The sequence below is a fragment of the Tyto alba genome, unplaced genomic scaffold (genome assembly GCF_018691265.1).
Source record: "Tyto alba isolate M040663 unplaced genomic scaffold, T.alba_DEE_v4.0 Super-Scaffold_22, whole genome shotgun sequence".
Taxonomy (NCBI): Eukaryota; Metazoa; Chordata; class Aves; order Strigiformes; family Tytonidae; genus Tyto; species Tyto alba.
Window position 1 is genome coordinate 17,677,770 of NW_024881296.1, and position 21,909 is coordinate 17,699,678.

Genomic DNA, 21,909 nt, shown 5'->3' on the forward strand with positions numbered 1-21,909 from the left:
CACCTCAGAGCTGGGAAGGCTAGTCTGGCCAAGTCCAGCCTTGGCTCTGCTGCTGGGTGTAGTCGCCCCCTCCAGACAGCTCTGGGAGGAATTTTGTGAACAGGATGGGTGGCTGGGCTCAGGAAAAATCTCTGATCAGCATTTAAAACACCCTGTGTGTTTTTCCTGAAGTGCCTAGCACACCTTCCAGGCTCTGTGCTGGTAGTTACAGGGCTGCCCAGACTCCTCTGCTCCCCTTGGTAACCTGTTATCGCTGCCCCGTTTGATAAGACCGGCTGTGTAAACCCCAAGTGCATTGCGGGGTGACCTTGCTGTCTCCTTGGGAAGTCAGAGAGAAGCAACAGGACCCTGGGGACCATGGCACAGGTTCGCAACAAGCCAAGCTGCCCCAGGGCCAATTCCCTTTCCCTAGGCTGCACGAGCATCCCTCATCCTGGCCCAAGCAGCTCCTCACACAGCACTCCAGCAGCTTATGAACCCAAATGCCAGTGGCACAGCAGCTCAGCAGCACTCCCACTCTTGGCAAAAGCCATGCCATGTCAAGACTGCAGAAATGAAATGTTCAGAGAACAAACTCCAGCAACACGTCATGCTTTATGCCACGCCAAAAGCCGGGCAGTGAAGACTATGCACTGAGTTGTCTTTGTCATCTAGGGAGATATTCCTAGGTTGCACAATACTAAGTGGTAATTAGTGTTCAATAAGGAAATGAGCTCAAGCTGTGACTTTCGGATCTAGATGCAAATAATCAGAAACTAGAGGGTTTTGCCAAATATAGTGTGATTATCACCTAAGAAAAATATGTTAGTAGTCTGTGAGCCAACCATAAAGTACACTTTGTTTCTCTCAGTTATAAAATACGTTCTCATGGTGCAAATAAATATCAAGTGCAAACAAGTGTTGTTTGAAATAACTTGAGCAGACTAAAAACAAGGTGTGTAGGCTCCCTCTATAGTCAGCTCTTAGATATCTAGGCCTCAGTGCTGATCTGAAGAGCCGAGATCCCATCACGTAAAGCACAGACTCTTTGGCAGTCCAAATTTGCTTAAACATTTTTTGACAGGCATCTTTCTCCCAGCAGGATTCACACAAGATTGGGTGTTGTCTGGCCACCTGCAGTCAGCTCTACCACAAGCTCAGCACTTCATGCCCTGGTTAATTTGTCAGAAATGTCCTCATGTATCAACACCTTGTCCAGATCAGCTGTGTACCACGAGGTGCTCCAACTGCTATTAACAGTTCTGGATGCACAGATCTGCTATTAACCACCGCTGTAGGCTCCTGCTATACATGTGGATATATATCTGGAGGTACCTGTTCTTTTCTATCGACTGGACAGGCCTGGACAACAGGTGTAGACAACTAGCTCAGTCCAGACGCTCAGCTTTTACATGGCTGACACTAGCCCAGGTGAAGCCCTACCAACAGCTACAAGACAGCTGGTCTCCCCATCATCCCAAGGAGGACATTCTGCTTCCTCCATCTCCTTTCCAGCTTATTCTCCCAACGGCTGCCAGCCATGTGATCCTGTCCCTTCCCTTGTGCTATATTCTTCCTTGTCCCTTCACTAAGCCTCTAGAACTGAGTACTGCAGGATATATCTACTTTGATATTTTCTAGGATCAATCTCTTCTGAACTTAGTGAGTTGTCTCAATTCATGACGTACAGGACCAACAAGTGCCAGAACAGGCTGTAGGAAAGGGGATGGGGAGTTGGACCTTCACACCAAGCAATTGGACTCACCCAGCCTCCCTCATGTACCTGCACCCCAATGCACAGGCAGTGCATCCCAGTGGGAGCACGACTCGCTGATTGTTTGGATGTTTCCAGTGATTCTCCATCACATTCCTCTGAACCTAATACCATCTGCTGAGGTCCATGGTAGCACCTGATTATGGCAGACGGCATCATGCTCAAAGCTCCCCGTCAAACATCTACGCTCTTGTTATTCTCACAGGAAACAGAGCTATGATAAGGTCTGTATACATCAGTAAACACTTGAATCTGTAATTTTTTTTACAGCAGTGTTTTAGGCTTCACTTTGTTCACATTTCACCCAACCCTGTGAGCATACATCCAAAGCTCAGCAAGGTCAGAGTACAGGAGTGCTCACCCCAGCTTTTGGAAGGCTGACATGATTTAGAGCAGGCATGGTAATGCTTCACTACAGTAAACTGAAGGGATTAATGATTATACACAGTAAACCTGTCACATCTGACACTGTTTCACAAACCTGCCACTGCAGGATAATATTGGTCTTCTGTCAGAGGCACAGATGCCCTCTGCTAACAGAGCTGCCATAGCTTTGTTCACTTTGCTCCTCTGGCTGCCTTACACGTTATATGCTGACAGACGTCATGTTGCGTCTGTGCTAATAAATAAAATGGGCGGGCCCGTTTTCTACTGCTGAAGGCATGGGTCATGGCACGGCTTACATCTGTAGACACTATCCCCAGTCAGGGTGATCTTCTCCCCCCTGCCATACAGCCTGTCCAGCACCACCACCCCAAACCTGCCAGGATGTTGTGAGGACTGTGCTAACAGGAGTCAAGCAAAACAGTACAAGGGTAGTAAAGATTAAGCAGTGTGGATATGAGACAGTACTTGAGCCTATACAAAGTCCCATTTAGTTTCTCAGCCCAAGTGTCACCCTGGCAAGGCGTCACGCTGCCTCTGTTCACCTGTGCTCAGATCCACCAGCAGAACTGCACACAGGCTTACTCCCTGCTCTGTCCCTGGCGAAATGGAAAAAAACCCTGCTGCAAAACATCTTAAAGAGATCACACGAGCGCACTCAGGTGTGTCCAGGTGACAAGAGTCACATGCCCTTGTGTTGGTGGGGTGGACTGCCCAGTTCCCCTAAGACTGCTGTCACCATACACAGGAGGGAGTCTTGTCAGGATATTAGAGGGCAGCTCAGATGTCAATAACAAAAACCTCTGGACATAATGCAATGTGTGAAGCTATTCAGTGGTCACTCCCGTTGTAGGACAATACTTTGCTTACTGGTAATACAAGAGAATAACCCAAGTGACACTGGAGTTTTTCCAAAAGAAATAACATCAAACTGCCTCAAAAGCAGAGATACAACCTTCTGCCAAAATAACTGGCAGATGAACACAATACTTGCCTTGATCTTCCTTCTCACTGTCCCCAGCATGACACTACACTAGACAGAATCAGGAAAGGGAGTAAAGCAGATTTCCAGGATCCTTTATGCACTTCTTGTTGCATTTAATACAGTTTTGGCTGACCCAGGTTTTCTGAGGTAAACCAGACCAGAACAGAGATAGGTGAACAGTTTAGTTGTAAGTGATCAAAAGTCTGGTCTTTACTTAGCTGTGAAAGATATTTCTTGTAAAGTAGCACTCTCATTTGTGATTCATGACAGTTCCTAGGTATGCTGGTTGTTGTATCTCAACAGGGCTTCTTATTAATAGCCCTTTAAAATATCATGTTACTTTTCACTTCTGTTTTCCTCCAAGGTTCACAGTTGAGTTTTGTGCTTCATAAAACTCAGAGAGGTCACCAAATGCTCCTCAAGAGGAAATTAACTAAGTGAGATCAGCCTGCTCAGGGATTCCCTTCAGAAGCACTAAACATGCTACAGTCATAGAATCATAGAATACCAGGTTGGAAAGGACCTCGAGGATCATCTGGTCCAAACTATCTTGGCAAAAGCATGAATTACAGTCTGGTTTAGAATGAGGAGGTAATAAAACCTGTCTGCAGAACCTGTTTGCAGAAAATTTTCAGCCAGAAATCTTTCCCCATAGATGTTTTTTGACCAAATCCACACTTTTGATGTTCAGCTGCAGTGAACCTCTTCCAGTCCTCCATCATTGCTTACAACGTTTGACAGAAGCTAATAGTTTACAGGGCAGGCAAATGGGGAACCACATGAAAGGACCTTATGCAACCACAGCTGTGGGAACACAACATAAATCATCCTCCTCACTGAAAGAGGCTGAGGACGTCTCCATTGCTTAAGCACACATTTACGCAATAGCATTGTCTAATAAATTCACATGAAATACCTGTAAAGTGTTCGTGAGACAGGGCTGTACAGCAGCCTCTGCCCACTGCCTCCCCAGAGCGCAGGGCAGGAGGCAGAAGGCAGGGTGGGCACACGAGGGATGGTGACAGGTCTTGGGGTCACTCTCAGCTGCTCCTCAGGTGTGGAGTAACCATGTGTGAACCCCTACAAGCTCGGCCTGGGGAAGTGTCAATTTGTACTGTGGCGTCTTGTCTGCTTCCTATTTGGGGCACAACATTATTCTTTAGCTATGAGATGCCTAAAAGAAATCTGCCCTGTTGTGTCCTCTCTGTGTTGTCTTCTACACCCCCAATGCAGTATGCAAGCAGTCATCTATATCCAGTGTAATTCTGAGTATGAGTTCTTCAGTTGTGTATATATGAGGAAGGGGACAAGCCTGCTTTCATAATATTTATCGTCTCTGAAAATACTGGACAAAGGAATTATCGCTTACCCAATACTGTGCACTGAAAGACTCTCAATGACAGACTGAAAGGGCCATAATATAAGACATCAGCTCTCATATTTCAAACGTGTCATAGAGGCCGAAACAAGAGAGCCAAAGTTTGTTTAGAAATGGCATTTGAGAAACAAAGGTTGTGATGCATGGCTTGACAATTGACAAAGTTAATTAATTATTTGTTTGTGAGTTTTGAGCAAATGCTTCAGCTGTTATTTAAGCATGCAGTGAAAGGCAAAGCCCTGGAATTCAGCTGAGTTAGATATTTTAATGGATTGCAATATACAAAGATGCCAACCCTGGATGACATTTTAGAGCAGATTGGAGAATTTGACTTCTTTCAGAAACGTGCCCTCTTTGTCTTATGCCTGCTTTCTGCTGCCTTCACCCCGGTGTACGTGGGTGTCGTCTTCTTCGGGTTCATCCCCGAGCATCGCTGCTTCAGTCCCGGCGTGGCTGAGCTGGGCCAGCGCTGTGGCTGGAGCCTGGAGGAGCAGCTGAATCACACGGTTCCCGAGTGGGACGGCCATGGGGCCGGTTTCGGCAGCCGCTGCAGGAGGTACGAGGTGGACTGGAACACGACGGGTGTCAGTTGCACCGACCCCCTCGGCAGCCTCGTGGGCAACCAGAGCGCTGTGCCCCTCGGTCCCTGCCTTGATGGCTGGGTCTACGACTCCCCAGGGACCTCTCTCGTGACTGAGGTAAGATGCGGTTTGTCCAGCAAAATCACTCTTGCCTGCACACCTTGAAGCTCAGAGATACTGTATTGGTAAAGTTTGCTTTTGGTTCACAGCCTGACCCTCACTGCTAATAAGCAGTGAATATCAGGACTCACTGGGGACTTAGAGCAAAGATTTATATTGATAAATAATGGGAAATTATTGCTTATCCTTTTGGAGGATAATACTGCAAACTTGTCATCAACCAGACAACGGCGATTCTCATAATTCAGTATTTCAGTCACCAAATTGAGGGTAGCAGCCCATATCTCAAATTGAGGAATTGCACATTTGGATGATGATCCAAACAGATACTTATGTACAGTGAACAAGAAGTAGAAGACGGGGTTAAATTTGTCAGATAATGAGTTAGCAGCAGCAGCATTCTTTTCTTCCAACTTACACTATCTAAACCAGATAGTTTAGGAAGTGAAGAATGGTACAAACCAGTACTAACAGTCTAAAAGCCATGTAGACACCTGAAGCATAGGAAGGACCTCAGGAGAGATGTCTTCGCCTTCAGTCCCAAGTCTACATTAACTATACCTAAACCATGCCAAACATGTTTCTGTAACAGATTTCTAAAAGACTATGACACTAGATATTTCACAGCTTTCATGGGCAGGGTATTCATATTCCTTTGCTTCACTATCATAATCATTATAAAAACAACTCCACCTCACTTTCCCTTGGGACAGATGGGTTGGGGCAGAGAAGAGCACTCCCAGCCATCCTCCGCATCAGCCGAGCCAGGAAAACTGATCTGGGCTGTTTGGTGTGGCCCCAGAAAACTTGTCTGGGTTAGAAAGAGATTAAATAAGCAGCCAAAGACATTCATGCTTCTTTCTGGGCTGAAGTCTAGTTATACCTGAATGAATCTACCAGCTGTAGATAAGTTATCGCCACTTTGCCCTCCTCCTCCTCTTGCTGGGTGCGCGTTGGTAACCTGTTAATTGTAAATGAAAAGCAAGTTACAGTGTACTGGTTCACTGCATAGAAAAGTCAACCAAATCCTGGGCATTTTACCAGTGCTAATGAGGTGCAGGACAGCCATCTCTTGGGTCCCCTCCAGCAGGGCTCATGGCAGCCCTGCCACCTCTCACGCCCAGCGCTGCTTTCATGCAGTGAGATAATACACGGTTAGAGACAGGCCTTGACATTTGAGAAGGAAACAATGCTCCAAGTGCCCTCCAATTTTCAAGCAGCTGGGTTGGGAGGAGAGAGTGAGGTTTTTCTAAATGTTTTAATTTGTTTGTTCAAAGTTTCTCTCCCTTTCTCACTCTCCTTATGTGTCGTTGTGCAATCATTTTCCAGGGTGTAACTTTTCCACAAGGTTTGAGAAAATCCAGACAAGATGTATTACAGATGTCAGTTTAACTGGAGCTTGTTTTCTAGTTGAGTGTCATTGGTTTCCTTCCTCCTTGAACAGCCACGGTTTGTGTTGAATGCTCCCATGATTCTAACTGTGGTTGCCTTTGCAGTTTAACCTCGTATGTGAGGACTCCTGGAAGCTGGACCTCTTCCAGTCATGTGTGAACGTTGGGTTTTTTATTGGCTCCATGAGCATTGGCTACATAGCAGATAGGTATGTGTTATATAGACAAGTGTGAGATGAACTGCTTTCTCTGGTTATCTATCTGCTTTCTGCATGTGCTGAACAACATTCATGATTCAAAGAGGAAATAAATACAGCTAAAACTTGATTCAAAAGGCCCATGTGTCACTTACCAAAGGGTTCATGATGGTTCCTAAACCCCTGATTTCAAAGGCTGTTGTGACCCAGGAATCCATGGAAATGCCATGGTGTTGCTCCACTTTTACAGCCTCATGGCAGCTCCATGGGGAATTTGCACATTCATAAGTGAATAGAATTTGTTTTCTTTCACATTGGCAAACTGCAACGCAAGCTCAGAGTTTGAGATTAAATTTTAACTCATACACCAAGAACTATTTGCCCATGTTTGTGGTAAATTTGTTTCACATTAGTTTTAACAGTATCCAGATGGCCATAAATACAGATACAGAAATAAAAGTTGGTCCTTCCTAAATTGTCTTTGATACCCCTTTTTCTCTGTTGGCTCTATATGTAGGCCAATCTAAACCTTATCATCCCTCATCTCCTCTTTTCCATCACAAATGTCATCATGCCATATATCTGCCCAGTGGGGGTTTTTTTAGATTACACTCTGAACAAATTGAATGCTTTGTAGCTGACCTTCCTGTGCATGTTTACCAATTTTTTCTATAAAATGACAAGAAAGGCTGAGACTGGAATTTGAAGAGGTGAAGGTAGCACAGGGTAAACAATCTTTCTGTAGAGTCAGTCTGTCTTGGAGAAATGTTTTTTTTTTCTTTGTGTTCTCAAAACACAGGAGAGCAAAATGAGCAATAGCCTTTTCCTCCCATGTTGACCAAACCCCAAAATCATCTGTTGGACAGATATTGCCACTGTTCCCTTCTTTTCGTTTTCCTCCTCCTCCAAGGAGGAAGAGCTATTGGAAGGGGCACGGCCATCCTGCTAGTACTTCTGCAGTGTCACAAAATAAAGATGGGACTGTGTTTGTCTCACTGGTCCTCACTCCCATGTTTCATTACAGGCAAACACATCATCAGTTAGGTTGTGCACACCACCTTTGTGGGGAAAGTGGCTACCACAGTCCTAGCTAAGCCCAGCCTGCCCCTCCACATGGAAAAAGCTGCTTGTGAAGGAGCTCACCTATGCACAGATTGGACAGACCACTTTCCAGTCCTTAGTAAATCAAAATGGTTTCCAGTCCTCAGTAAATCTCACTGACAGCGAACCAGATCACGGGGGGTTTTAAGCCTTCTGTTTAAACAGATTTTTCATCAGAAGGTAGTGATTTATCAAAGTAACTCTTTCTGACCACATCTCATGTGTGGCTACACCTTTGGCAAAAGGCTCTCTCAGGTAAAAGACATCAAATGGCTACAGAAGTACCACAAAGATCTTACATTCAGGCTTCAGTCCTGGACTGGACTACCCTGTTTGATTTGAAGGACAAAGGGTGACACACTTATGCCAATTTTTGCTTTTCTTCACATGCATTTTGAAAGATCTTGGTTTCTTTTTTTTGCATTGGAAGCATATGTTAGACTCCTACCCTCTTTTTCCCTTAAACCCAAACTCTTGTTTTCTGGCCAGTCTTCCAGTGAATTTGAAAGTATTCTGTCCTTTTTCCCAGAACTGACTCTTGGATAACAATGGACAACTTACGGGAGAAAAGGATGGGATATGTAGCAGCTGCTCATCCAGGCATGACAGGACATGAAACAGAAGTGAGCAGATCCTGTGACCATCACAGACATTACTCTTCAGATCACCTTTTCAGCACAGAGATGGATTAAGCAATCATGTTCACTAGCAAAGGCATTTCTTGGCAGAATATGGCTGTGCAAGCCAATAGAAACCAGAGCTTCCAAACCCCCAGCCATTTATATCTGAAATGCTCTCTCTGTGTGTCAAAATACCGAAGGATCTTTTTACCAAGGCGTATTATCAAGCAAAAGCATGAAAAGACATGAGGGAGTAGGATATCACTGCTGCTAAGATAAAACACATACATGTCATAGTGTCGAGATATTTTCTATTGCTCTGCTCACTGCCCTCCTGCTCCAGTTCACTGCAATCCCTGCACTGCAGGCACCCAAGAGCAGTACAAATTCCCATACACAGAGTGTGTTGCACTTAGGGAAAAAAACTAATCCAGAAGCCTCAAAATTAGTAGAGGGAATGGGGCAAAGGCCCATGGATTCTGTGTTTCCTGTATTTAAGATATCCATCCTCTACTCGTCAGATAGCCTGAGTGCAGCTGGAGTGCTAGTTTTCCTGTGCATGAGATTGCAGCAACCTGCTGTACTCGGGACAACTCCTACAAATGTTTCAGGCGCTTCAGGGGAGGTTTCATAAGCTCTTTCCAACTGTGCTTCTCTCTGAGGGGTTAGACCTACTCATTTAAATGATCAGTTTCTGGGCATACATCCAGGTGCTGACTTTGACATTCAAGAGTGATAGGTGTCTTGGAAGTGGCACCTCTGTGCCCCTAAAGAGCTCCCAAGGTCAATGCTAACATTCAGCATTACACGTCTGCCATTCAAAGCTGTGGCACTGGGAAAGGAGCTCTGTGGGAGAGGGCTCCTGTCATGGTCTGGTGAGGCTCTTTTGGGCTGGACTTTAAGGCAAGTCAAAAATGTCCATATGTCAGGTTTGTGACAGGAGAAGAGTTTGAGTGATGGGATCTGCTGATGTTATTGTGGAGAATCAAAGACATTTATTTTGGCTGGCATTTATTATCATTCTATTTTTTGTTAGTGGACATTGACTAATGTAATGGTTTTTATAAGTCATACTTCTAACTGATTATATATCTGTCAGCTAGAAAACAAATGCCTTTCCAGTGTTCCGGTATGCTCATTTCCATTGGAAACAATTTATTTTTGACTATCAGTGAGTCATGATGATACAGGGAATGACAAATAACAGGGATGTACAAAACCCTCCTCAAGAAGTGCTCAATAGTCAGCCAAGGTTGATGAGAGAAGAGATAAAGATCACAGTTATTGAACAAAATCCCCATTAAAAAGCTATTGCAGCTTTGAAAGATGGGCTGAAGAGCCATATCAGAGCATTTCTTGAAGTCATTAGCTAAGTCATTAACCAGAAGTGAGCAATGACCTGAAAGCACAGGACAGAGACCATCTCCAGGCTCTTCAAACCCTTAGGTTTGCCAACCCACTCTGCCAGCAGCTGAGCCTCTTTCTTCTCTTCTTTTTCTTTCCCTCTGCAGGTTTGGCCGCAAACTCTGCCTCCTGGTCACAGTCCTCACCAATGCAGTCTCAGGGGTTCTCATGGCCTTTGCGCCGAGCTACACCTGGACAGTGATCTTCCGCCTGATACAGGGACTGGTCAGCAAGGGGGGCTGGCTGACGGGCTACGTCCTCAGTTACGGCAGCTTGCAATTACACATTCTGGGCAGGAACCCCCTGCTTAGCAGCAGGGCTGACCCCACTTGTGCCATCCGATTTTTGAGGAACTGTGTGTAACCAGAGCAGACGCTGAGACTGTTATTCACTGCCAAACTGCACCTCTTTGCTTAAATGCAGGTGTTTATGACCCAAGTTTGCACCAGCTCATAGATATAAATGTAATAATTAGGAGGCAGCTTTGAAAACTAGAGAGCATTCATACCTGGAGAGACAGGTGCCAAAATGAAGGATGAGGCATAGAGACAAGAACTAATTGAAAACACTGTGAAGATGTATGACACTTTTCCAGTAAAGGCAGGAAGTGGTGCTATGAGAGATAACACTTGTGTTTCACAGCCTTGGTACCAAAATGATATTTGCTGTGCTGTTTCACATGCTTGGTGGGTAGGGAGGCTCTGTTCCCAAGCCATACAGGAAGAGGGAGATGGAGGCAAGCAAGTTCCAGCTGTCTATTTTATTTTCCCATTTAGTTCTTAGCTAGAAGGAGTGGGAGGAAGAAAGCAACATTTGCTCTGTGTTAATGGGTGAAGGTGTGGCACCCTTGAAGGCAGGGATGAAGGCCCCAGCTGAGCAGCAGAGGTGGAAAGGTCAGGACCTGGCCTGTGATTTACACGGGGGACCCAGATCTGCTCTGCTTTCCCATCCAAATCCACACCTGCACAGCACACCACAAGGGCACAGCTATGCACAGGGGCTCCACGTGGTTTTAGCGGGCAGGAATTACACCCTCTCAGCTCTCTACACCAATTTATTTTTACTCATGCAACTTGTCTTTACAGTTGCAGAATTTGTTGGCTCAAACTACCGGAGGACTGTGGGCATCACTTACCAGCTTGCCTTCAGCCTGGGACTCCTTGTCCTCACCGCCTTGGCTTACATGCTTCCTAACTGGAGGTGGCTGCAGCTCACAGTCACACTGCCCAATTTCTTCTTCCTGCTCTACTACTGGTAAGTGCCTGCTCTTACACCTCCTAGCAGCACCAAGAAGAGCAGGAGATTGTAACTGGGAGTTGGGGCTTCTCTGTAGGGATTGGCTGTAGTGCTACACGTAGGTTTTCTAAGATGACATTGGATTGAATCTGGCATTTTTCTGTTGTTCTGTTCCCCCTGCCCAGGGGTTTAGTCCAAATCACCTAAGAGCAAGGGATTACCTACAATGTCTTAATATTTCCATGTTTGGAATCATTGCTACCCATCACAAACTCATAAGTCTTTATTTCTTGAACAGTACTCGAGCTACTGTGAGAAGTGAGTTTTTCAAATCATTGATTAAAACTGCCTTTTCTTTTTTTTTTTTTTTAGTGTAATCAACAGACTTTTGATGACTATATGCAAAAAAAAATGAGTGAAAATGTTCCTTAGAAAATTCCATAACCAGATCAGGGAACAGATTTGGGAGGGTTTTTTTGTTTGGTGTTTTTTTCTGAATGTTTATTTTTAACATGGAGAAGATGAAGTATCAGGTTTACAGCTGTTCTTCTTTATATCCACAGACTATTAGCCACTGCTAAACCACATCAACAGCGTTTATCTGAGACTAATGTTTCCACACTATAATAAACTGATTTTAGCTTTAAAAAAAGAGATAAAACTGATAAATCAGTCTGTGTTGTCATTCAAGAGGAGCACAAATCAGAGTGCAATCAGTGACAGACACAGCTACCACTGAGATCAATACCAGCCCTGGATATTCAATACACCATAGGATCCTAGCCTGAGAAACTCAGTTCCAATTTCATTTTCTGTGTACCAGTAATGTGCATTTTCCTTCCCCACAGCTGTCACGCTTGTATGTGTTGCAGGTGTCTGCTTGAGTCCCCCAGGTGGCTCATATCTCAAAGGCAAAACGACAAAGCTATGGAAGCTATTAAGCACATTGCCAAGGGAAATAAGAAGAGTCTACCTCTCTCTTTCCAGGTGACTGCACTGCATTTGGTGCATATATGCAAACTTCAGGGCAAATAATGTTATGAGTTTAGGATTGTTTTGGGTTTAGAATAGGGAGCAGCTTGGTGACCAAAAGCACTGCAGTTCCCTAAAGGAAAGGCAAGTGAGTTTTCTTCTCTTTGACTGCCTAGGACCCTTGCAGAGGATATTTGGGAAAAGAGGATTGCAAGAGTAGTCAGCAGACAAGAAAAATTCTTCCTTTAAGTAGTACCAGTCAACAGTAAACTCACCAAATCTGATGACTGAAAATTCCAGAACATCCTTACTCATTTTTTTTTAAAATGCTGCTTCATGCCATGCAACAGCCTCATACACATGGCTGCAGAGATATGAAGACTGTCTATATAATTTTTCATGTTTCTTTCCCCCAATACACTATGGAGAAGTGATTTTGCCCTCAGTTACTTAACTGGCAAATTAAAACCCTCATCCTCACATTATTCCAGAGGAAAATATTCATTGCAGTGCTTACCACCCTCTCCCCTGCCCACTGTAATCTCTTGTCCTCCTGTTGCTTGTGCCCCCAGAATCTCAACTCTGAAAATGAAGATGGAGAAAAGCTGAAGCCTTCATTTCTAGACCTGATCAGGACACCTCAGATCAGAAAACACACATTTATTTTGATGTACAGTTGGTAAGGAAAGGCTTTTGCAGACCAAATGGAAGTGTGTGAGTCAGTGTCCTAAATAATCATCACTGATTTAAGCCTATTTTGCTCCTGACCAGGTAGAAATCTCTATTCTTTACATAAATTCTCTCCCAAAGGGCTTGGCTTCATTTGCACCCTGTTCTCTGCCCAGGTTCACGAGCTCCGTCCTCTACCAGGGGCTCATCATGTACATGGGAATAGCCTCTGGGAACCTGTATCTGGATTTCCTCTATTCTGCACTTGTTGAGTTCCCAGCTGCCTTCATCCTCATGCTAACTCTGGATCGCATTGGCCGTCGCTACCCCTGGGCTACTGCAAATGCAATGGCAGGTGGTGCTTGCCTTGTTACGGCATTAGTCCCAGACAGTAAGTCATGCCAACCTCCTCTGCCAATGAATTCTCTCCCTGTCTTTTAGCTATTGCCCTGGAAAATGGTAAACAATCCTTGGTAACTTGGCCCACGTCCCATAAAAGCTAATGTATGTCCCACCATCAGCATTTATACCAACTAATGAAAGGCTGGAGAAATGGGGTGAATTAAATTTCCAAAATTACATCAAATCAGATGGCAAGTCTGTGGGTGCTAGATCATGACACATGTCATGTTAAGTCCACAATTTTTTTCTGGCCTAAAATCTGGACTTGAATGCACAATTCAGGGGTTTCATCTGAAAATCACCATGTTTTCTGTTTCTGAAAAGGAAAAATGTATAGGCACGTGCGCACACTTAAACACCATCTGGGTACAGTAAGCGCTTCCTGCATCTACACATCAACAGTGTTGCTGCCATGAATGTAGGATGTTGAGCAACCACGGTGACAGGCACTTGGCTTTTGTTTAGCTAACCATTTTTCTCAAGGGCCATAGTCTCAAAGCAATGTCCCCCTTAATGGCCACCAAATGAAACATTCCTTTTTCTTTATGGAATACAACTAGACTGAAACCACAGACATAACAGCGCCAAACAACTGTCTGTTCACAGGGAGGGGGGCAAGGACAAAACCACAAAATGTTATGGAAAAATGTCATCAGCAGAAAACCTAAAGTGTCCAGACAATGGAAACTCATTTTAACAAGCGACTGGGGAGTGCAGGGGCTATGCAAGAGACCGCTGGGCTTTGCTGGGGAGCACAGGGGTGGGAGTCCCATGGCCCCCCAGCTGCCGCCTGTGCCAGGGCAGGGGGAGCGGCGGTGCCCGGGTGAGCACCTCGCACCGGGGACAGGCACAGACAGAGAAGATGCTGCTGCCCGCCCAGATCAGCCTGTGGTTTAACACCCCACCAGGCTTGGTGGCAGCACCCACCAACCTTCCCCCCAGCCATCCACGCTTGCTCTGCGTCAGCACCACCAGCACTGAGCTGAGCCACCTTCAAAGCCCATAGCCCAAAGCCCAAAGTTTTTCACCCAGGCCAGCTCTGAGGGGACAGCGGGGCAGGTAGAGCCCCGTCAAGGAGACAGGGATGGCTCCAGACTCCCACAGCTGCAGTTGCTGCAAACCACATGTAGCAGTGGCTGGTGTCTCAGGTCCAGAGAGGTTCTGTTGGCAGGTCTCACTGGCAGTAAAATATCACCCTGGGCTTGATGCGCCACTTGGATGGTGAAACGGGGGAGGAACTCAATGCTCCGTGTGTGCTAATAGCTGAAACAGCTGAAGCCATGATCCAAGGTCAGTTTAGGATCTAAAAGCCCACATGGCACCCAGAGGTGTCCTGGACTGACTCTACGCGCAGGGCTGGGATTTTCCTTTATTTGCAGCAGATATTAGTGAATGCAGATGCGAAAGCAATTGTAGAGCACATACTGAGAGATGGGGGGCAACACAAACTTGTCCCAGCCTGAAAGCCATAAGAAGCCTCTGTGCAAAAGTAGAGTATATTGCTGACAAGCAAATTTCAACTAGCAAACAATATAGCTGCCCTCTGTTTAGTTTTATTGCAAGCGAGAAATGGGGACTTGCATAAGCTTTTGGTTAATGCACTAGATAACCCAAACTACTTCGTATCATTGAATTTTCCTCTCTGTGACAGCAACCTAGCAAAGTCTCAAGTCATGGTTATTTGTGTGAATCACAAGACAATTGCATTATAAATTCTATATTGAATGAAACAGAACATCATCATGTGCTGTCCTCTTGACCTTTCATGACAACAAACTGACTGTTTCCTTACATTGAATTTTAATGCTGTTTTACGTCGAGAGCAGAAAAATCCTGTAGTTTTGTATTCTGACCTTAATGTGCACCATGACTTTCCAGCTCTTTATTGGCTTAAAATGACTGCAGCTTGCCTGGGCAGGATGGGAATTACCATGTGCTACGAAATTATTTGCGTGGTAAATCCTGAGCTGTATCCAACATTTCTCAGGTAAGTGCACCATCTTCTGTTAGCTGGTAAAAGCACTGGCTGTTTCTCTGGAAGAGACCGCAGGAGGCCAGCTCAGGGCTGTAGATGCAGCTGAGGAGCCTGGGGCTCATGCGCTGCCCTGGAAAATGAATTTGTTTGTATAAAATACACTTTGCAATGGGGGAGGAGAGCTGCTGGGTGATGCAGCAGAAACCCAACACCTTCCCTCACCAAAGCCCCTTCCCTGCTTCCAAGCCCAGCACTGAGGCAGCAGGTTTCTGAGAGGATATGTGAGAAACCTTCCCAAACACCCTCCAGGCTCCCCTTCCAGTGCAGTTCAGTGAATGAGGAGTAGTCCAATGTTCATTAACATCTCTCCTCCAACATAGGGCTAATCTTAATGTCTTGCCTTGTCTAACTCTTGCCCATTTCATCTTGCAGTATTTCTCCACAGGATAATGCTCTGCCTGTGCTGTCTTTTGAATATGTTCACCACGATAGGGGCCAGGCCTTTCTAAGCCCCAGGATGAGGGTGTTATCTGCCTTTTTCTCCATGAGGCTCTTGGCTAATCCTTCTTTCCATCACCTGCAAATCCCCTGGGCAGGGTGCTGACTTACTCACAGCTGCTGTGCGTCCTGCCAGGGCATGGGGGTGCTGAGACACGCGTGTGTTCCTGCTTTACAGGAACCTGGGAGTCCTCGTCTGCTCATCCATGTGCGACCTCGGTGGGATCATAACACCTTTCCTTGTGTACAGACTAACAGAGGTCTGGCACAAGCTGCCCCTGGTCGTCTTTGGTAAGAGCTGTGAGATGGGTCACTTGGACACAGCCTAGGTGAATGATTTTGGTGATCTATTTCTTGCCTTTTAAAAAAAACGTAGAGAGATGTATATACATGTGTGATCCGTCCAAATGTAAGGCACAGCTTGGTATATCTGTTCATCTGGATGTCTGGAATTTGTGCCAAAGCCACACCTTAGCCTTTTCTGCAGTGGAGGGGACAGTTTTGGGGACAGCTCTTTCAAGCTTTGACTTCCTCCTGCTGAGCCATTCTCAAGGGAGGAACGTCTTTGGGTTGTGCCTCTCTCAACTGCACATGGTTAAAGGACCTGAAGTCTGAGCAGGATGGCCTCCTGTCTCCCTACAAAAAAGTCACACTCTACCTCTTGCTGGCATCTTAGAGGCACAGTCTGTCAAGTGTGCCATAGAAATTTAGGATGGCAAAGCAGCATGTCACCCCTAATGTTAAGACTACTATCCTAAAAAAAGGGCTGCCTTGAATGTCTGCTACTGCACATATTCAGATCAGTGTGCCCACATGGACCATCTGCCCCGAGTATGGTCATAGCAGGCTCTAAAACTAATCAGAAGGTGACATTGGTCAGGTGGGCTGGTAGCATCCTTTTGTACATGTCTTAATCTAGCCAAAAGTAGGGATGACAGTTGGTTAGTGTCACCCCAGTCCCATGCCAGCAGAGCCAAAATCTGTTTCCTTTGCACCGTGTGCACAAAACAAGAAAGCCAGACTACCTCTGGGTCTATGGCACAGGAGGGGTTTCCAGGCCTCAGGTGCACCTCAGAAATATCTGCAATTACTGAAACATGATAATGATGTACATAAAAAGCCAAGATTTATTATCACCTTGATGAGTCCTTATTCAATTGTCAGGGCAGCTGTGTCTCAATAAGAATTAATTAGTGACTTGGAATTAAACTCAGGCATGACAGTTGTGTTGCCTTTACGATCCTTGTTCTGTGTTTGCAGCTGTGATTGTCTTAGTTGACAGCGGCTTGGTTTTGCTCCTACCTGAGATGAAAGGAAAAGCTCTACCTGAGACCATTGAAGATGCTGAAAATTTGCACAGGTATGATGTTATGGTCCCTCCCACAGAGCAGAGCAACTCTCCTTTACATCCAGAAAATCTGCTAAGAAAAAACAGTTATTGTACATCTCCGAGGATCTGTTGGGTTTTGTTATGGATGTATAAATACAATGGATGGCTGGTGGGTAACTCATGCCCAGGTAGCAAGATGGGGCTCTGGGCTCTCCTCACATCTGTCCAGAATACAGTAACACTTTATATGGCAGTAAGACAGTAAGAGACGGTGTGGAGGGAGGTTTCATGGGCCATCTGAAAAGCACTGATCTGGCCTTCAGTGACTCCTTAGGCAGCACGTGCAGCCTCTCTGCCTTGAGAGACGCATGTCAGCACAGGGAAGCACATCCTCCCTGCCACAGCTGGCTACCGCTGGCAGCCAAAGCTGGCTTTAGACCTGGAGAGCCTCTTGGCACCAGAGCAGGAGCTTTTGGCAGCTCGTTCAGCTATTCTACCTGCCCAGGGATGGTGGGGCAGAAAGGCGAAGGCACAGATCCTGTGGGAAAGGCGAGCAGGTCAATGACATTGAAAGCCTACTCGAGCTGGCTGTTGTACCTGTGAGAAGTAAAGCTGAGGAACACAACCCTAGGCCACACCATCCTCCCAAAAACTTAGAGGTCCCATCTAAGTGTCTGTGGCTGCCAGCTGCACCCCACAAGTGCCCAGGGGTGCTCACCACCCCGGTCTCACCTCCCATGCGTTGCTGTGCTAGTGAAGGGACCACTGAAGTCACTGAAGATGTTCACACCCAAAGGGAAGAAAGCTGAGGTCTGGTTTTAAATTTTGGGAAGCTATGCAGGGAATATCCTGTGGTTTCAGTGCTTTCTCCATCTGGCAGCCTGCTGGAGCAGGTCACAGAGTGAGGGCAGAGATCCAGAGGCACTGAAGGAGTAGCTTGGATTTGCTGAAGTTGATGTGGAGCCAAAATATACTTGGCCTGGTGAAAAATTGAATGTGGGAGGAAAAGGGCCCAGCCTAACCAGAAAGGGATGGCAATATAGCACAGGATAGAACGTGGAGAGGGTGCCTCTAGGAAAAGTTACGAAGTCTATACATGCTACCACACACCCAGATGTTACTTTAGAAACCACCTAGAATAACAGTTTTTACAGTAGGAAATGCCAGGGTTAACTTTACTAATACTACTGTTGTGATAGACTTTCCAGACAGCAAGCAGTTGCAACAAGGCCACAGAAAGTCTCAAATATACCCCTTATTCTGCTGCTCTTCAAAGTAATCTAACTCCATTTGAAAAATTGCCAGTGATGAGACATCCATCAAACCTAGTTTTCAACGAATGTAAGCATATGATTATTTTGTGTATCGTGTTGTTAGCCACCAGGAGCATCATTTGTCTTTTCCCCTTTCCTTCCACAGGCAAGAGAGAAGCAAAGAAAAAACTATTTATCTCCACGTTCTGACCTCTGAAGCTGTCCCCAAGAAAGAATCATAGAATTTTTTATGTCAGAAAAGACGTTTAAGATCATCAAGTCCAACTGTTAGCCTAACACTGCCAAGTCCACCAGTAAACCATGTCTCTAAGCACCACATCTACAAGTCTTAAATACCTCCAGGGATGGTGACTCAACCACTTCCCTGGGCAGCCTGTTCCAAAACCCTTTCAGTGAAGAAATTCTTCCTAATATCCAATCTAAATCTCACCTAATACAATTTGAGGCCGTTCCCTCCCACCCTATTACTTGCTACTTGAGAGAAGAGACTGACACCCACCTTGCTACAACCTACTTTCAGGTAGTTGTGGAAATTAAGAAGGTCTCCCCTCAGCCTCAATGTCTCCAGACTAAACAACCCGAGTTCCCTCAGCTGCTCCTCATAAGACTTGTGCTCTAGGCCTTTCACCAGCTTCATTGCCCTTCTTTGGATGCGCTCCAGCACCTCAAGGACCCATTCTGCCCAGGATCTGCCTTTGTTGGGGCAGATAGGCAGAAGAGGGGGCAGAGCAGCTGTAGCAAGCCCAGACCTTGACCTCACACACAGGGGACAAGCCAGGCCAATGTAGTGATCTTTTCCCCATTGCAGTCCCCCAGCTGCCAACAGTCTGTGGCCTGGGGACTTCCCAAACCAGAGGTCATCTTCCCACATTTCTGCTTCAGTCCCTCATGGACCATCCTTCCAGAAATTTTTCTATTTGCCTTCTGAACACATTCATGCTTCTGGCACCCCAGGGCATATGGCAGAAGCAAATCATACGGCACAAGTAGAAAATTCATGACAAAACGCTCTCTTCCGCTTGCTATAAAACTAAAAATGTCTTCAGACTCAGCTGTAAAAATCTCACAGCTTGTTTCTGTAGTGAGCAGGAGCGTATTCATGAGCCCAACTCACCTCCTCCACGCTACACCCGATTCTGCATGAAAGAAAGCATGTAGACAGCAACTGATTTACTGTCACAATTCCTTCTACACCCCCTAAAATCTTGGTACTGTCAGTTGGTCTGTGGCTCCTGATGCCCAGCAGATTGGCTTTGTGAGACAGCTCCTGCTGCCTAGCAGTGAGCACCATCACTGCAGAGCCTGCTGCAGGGGCCCCCGGCACCCAGAGGCCCCTCCTTCTTCCCAGTTTACTCCTCTTCTTCCAGAAAGTAAGTACAACAAATAAGCACTTCTAACCCCAGACTGGGTTTTGAGCTTTAACACCCCAGAATTTGATCGGATATTAGGCAAGCTGGAAAAGGCAAAGAGGAGTTGGAAGCAATGAAGCCTCAGGACGTGGGGGGCTGTGTGCAACTACAACATCATTAGGGAATAGTGATGGGGCTGAGGGAGAAAACCCCATCATGGATACCCACTGGGCGTAACACGGATAATAACAGGACACTGTGCCCTGCATATAAATCATATTCATGTTTGTGTTTACACATGTTTGGTTTTTGCATGGCCAAACTCCAAAACAGCTGTGAGGGGTAAAGATTGAGTCAGGAGAGGGGAAATATGAGCCAAAAAAAAAAGGATATGGCTTTCTAAGTAGACCTCTGAGTAACGTGCTAGGAAAAAATTGCTGTAGTGCTTTTGAAGGTTGAAGGGTCCTCTCCACAGCCTGTGAATGGCACTTAAAATGTGTTTCACATCATACACATCAGCTTGCCTATCTTCTCTGGATTTACGTTTGTCTCCTGACCAGTCCCGGTTCCTGGAAAAGGCCCAACTTCTTCATATTTTAAAACATTTACAGAATATAGGATGACACAGTGACGTACAGTAGGGATGGGATTGGAACAAGTTGCACATAAGATGAAGCACATGCATTGTTTTGATTACACAGTAAGCCCGGGAGCTGGAAACTACATGAGCTTTGTACTGGTCTGTAGGATGTGATTTTCTGCCAATTCATGAACACGTGCACACAAGAACACCTTGACAAAACAACCATGTTAAGATTACAGCTTGAGGACAAGAAGCCTTAATGATTCTCTGATACACTACAGAGACTGTGGCCCCATTTGGTGGGATAAAATTAGCACTGGAGTCTCCAAATAGCAACTATGCTGGCATGGTGGTGTTTGGATGTCAATGTTGACAGCAACAGCAGAGGACAAGAACAATGCTTAGAAAGTGCTGCCCTGGACCACAGCTGCAGCTAGGCTGTCCATCAGACCATGCCAGGGAGAACACCAGAATATTTGTAAAAGTAAAAAATTATTCTTTCCAAAATCCAGCTACTGAAGGTTGGTGGCTACCCTGAAACATGGAGATTTTATGTTCTCTTTAGGCACAGTCCTTATATAGTCCAGATTTTTAGTAGCTAGGTGAGGGACAGCATCTTCTTAAACTTTCATTAACCTGGACACAGCCCTGTCCATGTTCTCCCTGAGTTGGGCCCTGAAGTTCTGCTTCTCAGGCTCCAGGGACAGCCCTGCCACTGAACTGGTTATGCTCCAGCAGCCCCAGGAGCAGACAAGCTTCAGCTGTTGTTAAGGGAAGGGAATCTGGCAAACTTGTTTTATTTTAGACAGCTTGTCTCATAGCCTGGAGGAGATCCACTGCTACCAGGACACTAAAAGCTCTCTTGAGAGCAACCATGTGCAGCCAGACCAGATTTGACATGTTCCATCAACTTCCCAACTGCAGGAAGCAATATGTAAATGGACAAGGTCACCAGCAAGGAAATCAGTGAAGTACATGGGCCCTTGTGCTCATTAAGGTGCCACTAGAAGCAAATGCCAATATAACTTGTTGGTGACTGCAAAGCGAAGGCACACCAGAGCCTGCCACCTCTGCAGCTCCTGCTGTGCAGTACCAGTGCTTATGGAAAGAAATAGCAGTGTGGCAGGTAATAGCCTTGAGAATCAGCTTCTGCAGTTACTCATTTATGCATTCCAGTATTTACTTTGCTTGACTTCTTGCTGCCTCCCCCCTTTTCTTTCTGCAGAATTTTCAACAGGTTTCAAATCAATGAACTGCAATAAAGACAGCTGTTCAGACAGCTTTCTTCTGTTGCAGAGCAGAGACATCTCTGCAACCACAGCAGGACACCAGCTCTACAGGACACATAATTACACCCCCACTATCCCTTTTGACCATCTTAGGACCAGCTTGCTCCCCTCTAACCCTGAAGCAAATACTAGTTTTGCAACTTTCTGGGCTAAAGTCATGTCATTCCCTATCTGTCCCAACTTTTCTTACAGCAACCTCATCATGGTCCTGCTTCGCTGGACAACATATTTCCCTGCCTTTGAGGCCCTCACCACAACACTGAGCCCCCACAACACTGGAGCTCAGTCCAGTTGAAAGCAAGGACAAGGTCACTATACTGCCACACCGGGAAGCAATCCTGAGTGAATTTCACCCTTCCTGAAAGAGTCCGGCGACACTTTGCCCTGCTGGGAACTCTCTCCCTGCAGCTGATCATTA

General features: G+C 45.8%; 1 protein-coding gene across 1 annotated transcript; it reads left to right on the forward strand.

Moving 5' to 3' along the window:
- Positions 1-4,787: 4,787 nt before the first annotated feature.
- On the forward strand, positions 4,788-18,491 carry LOC104366059 (solute carrier family 22 member 2-like). The gene is made up of 11 exons (XM_033011565.2): positions 4,788-5,198; positions 6,698-6,801; positions 10,022-10,176; positions 11,000-11,168; positions 12,023-12,137; positions 12,695-12,801; positions 12,968-13,182; positions 15,072-15,180; positions 15,845-15,957; positions 16,927-17,026; positions 18,416-18,491. Exons 1-11 carry the CDS (start codon positions 4,788-4,790, stop codon positions 18,489-18,491), a joined length of 1,674 nt encoding a protein of 557 aa, XP_032867456.2.
- The last annotated feature ends 3,418 nt before the right edge of the window (positions 18,492-21,909 follow it).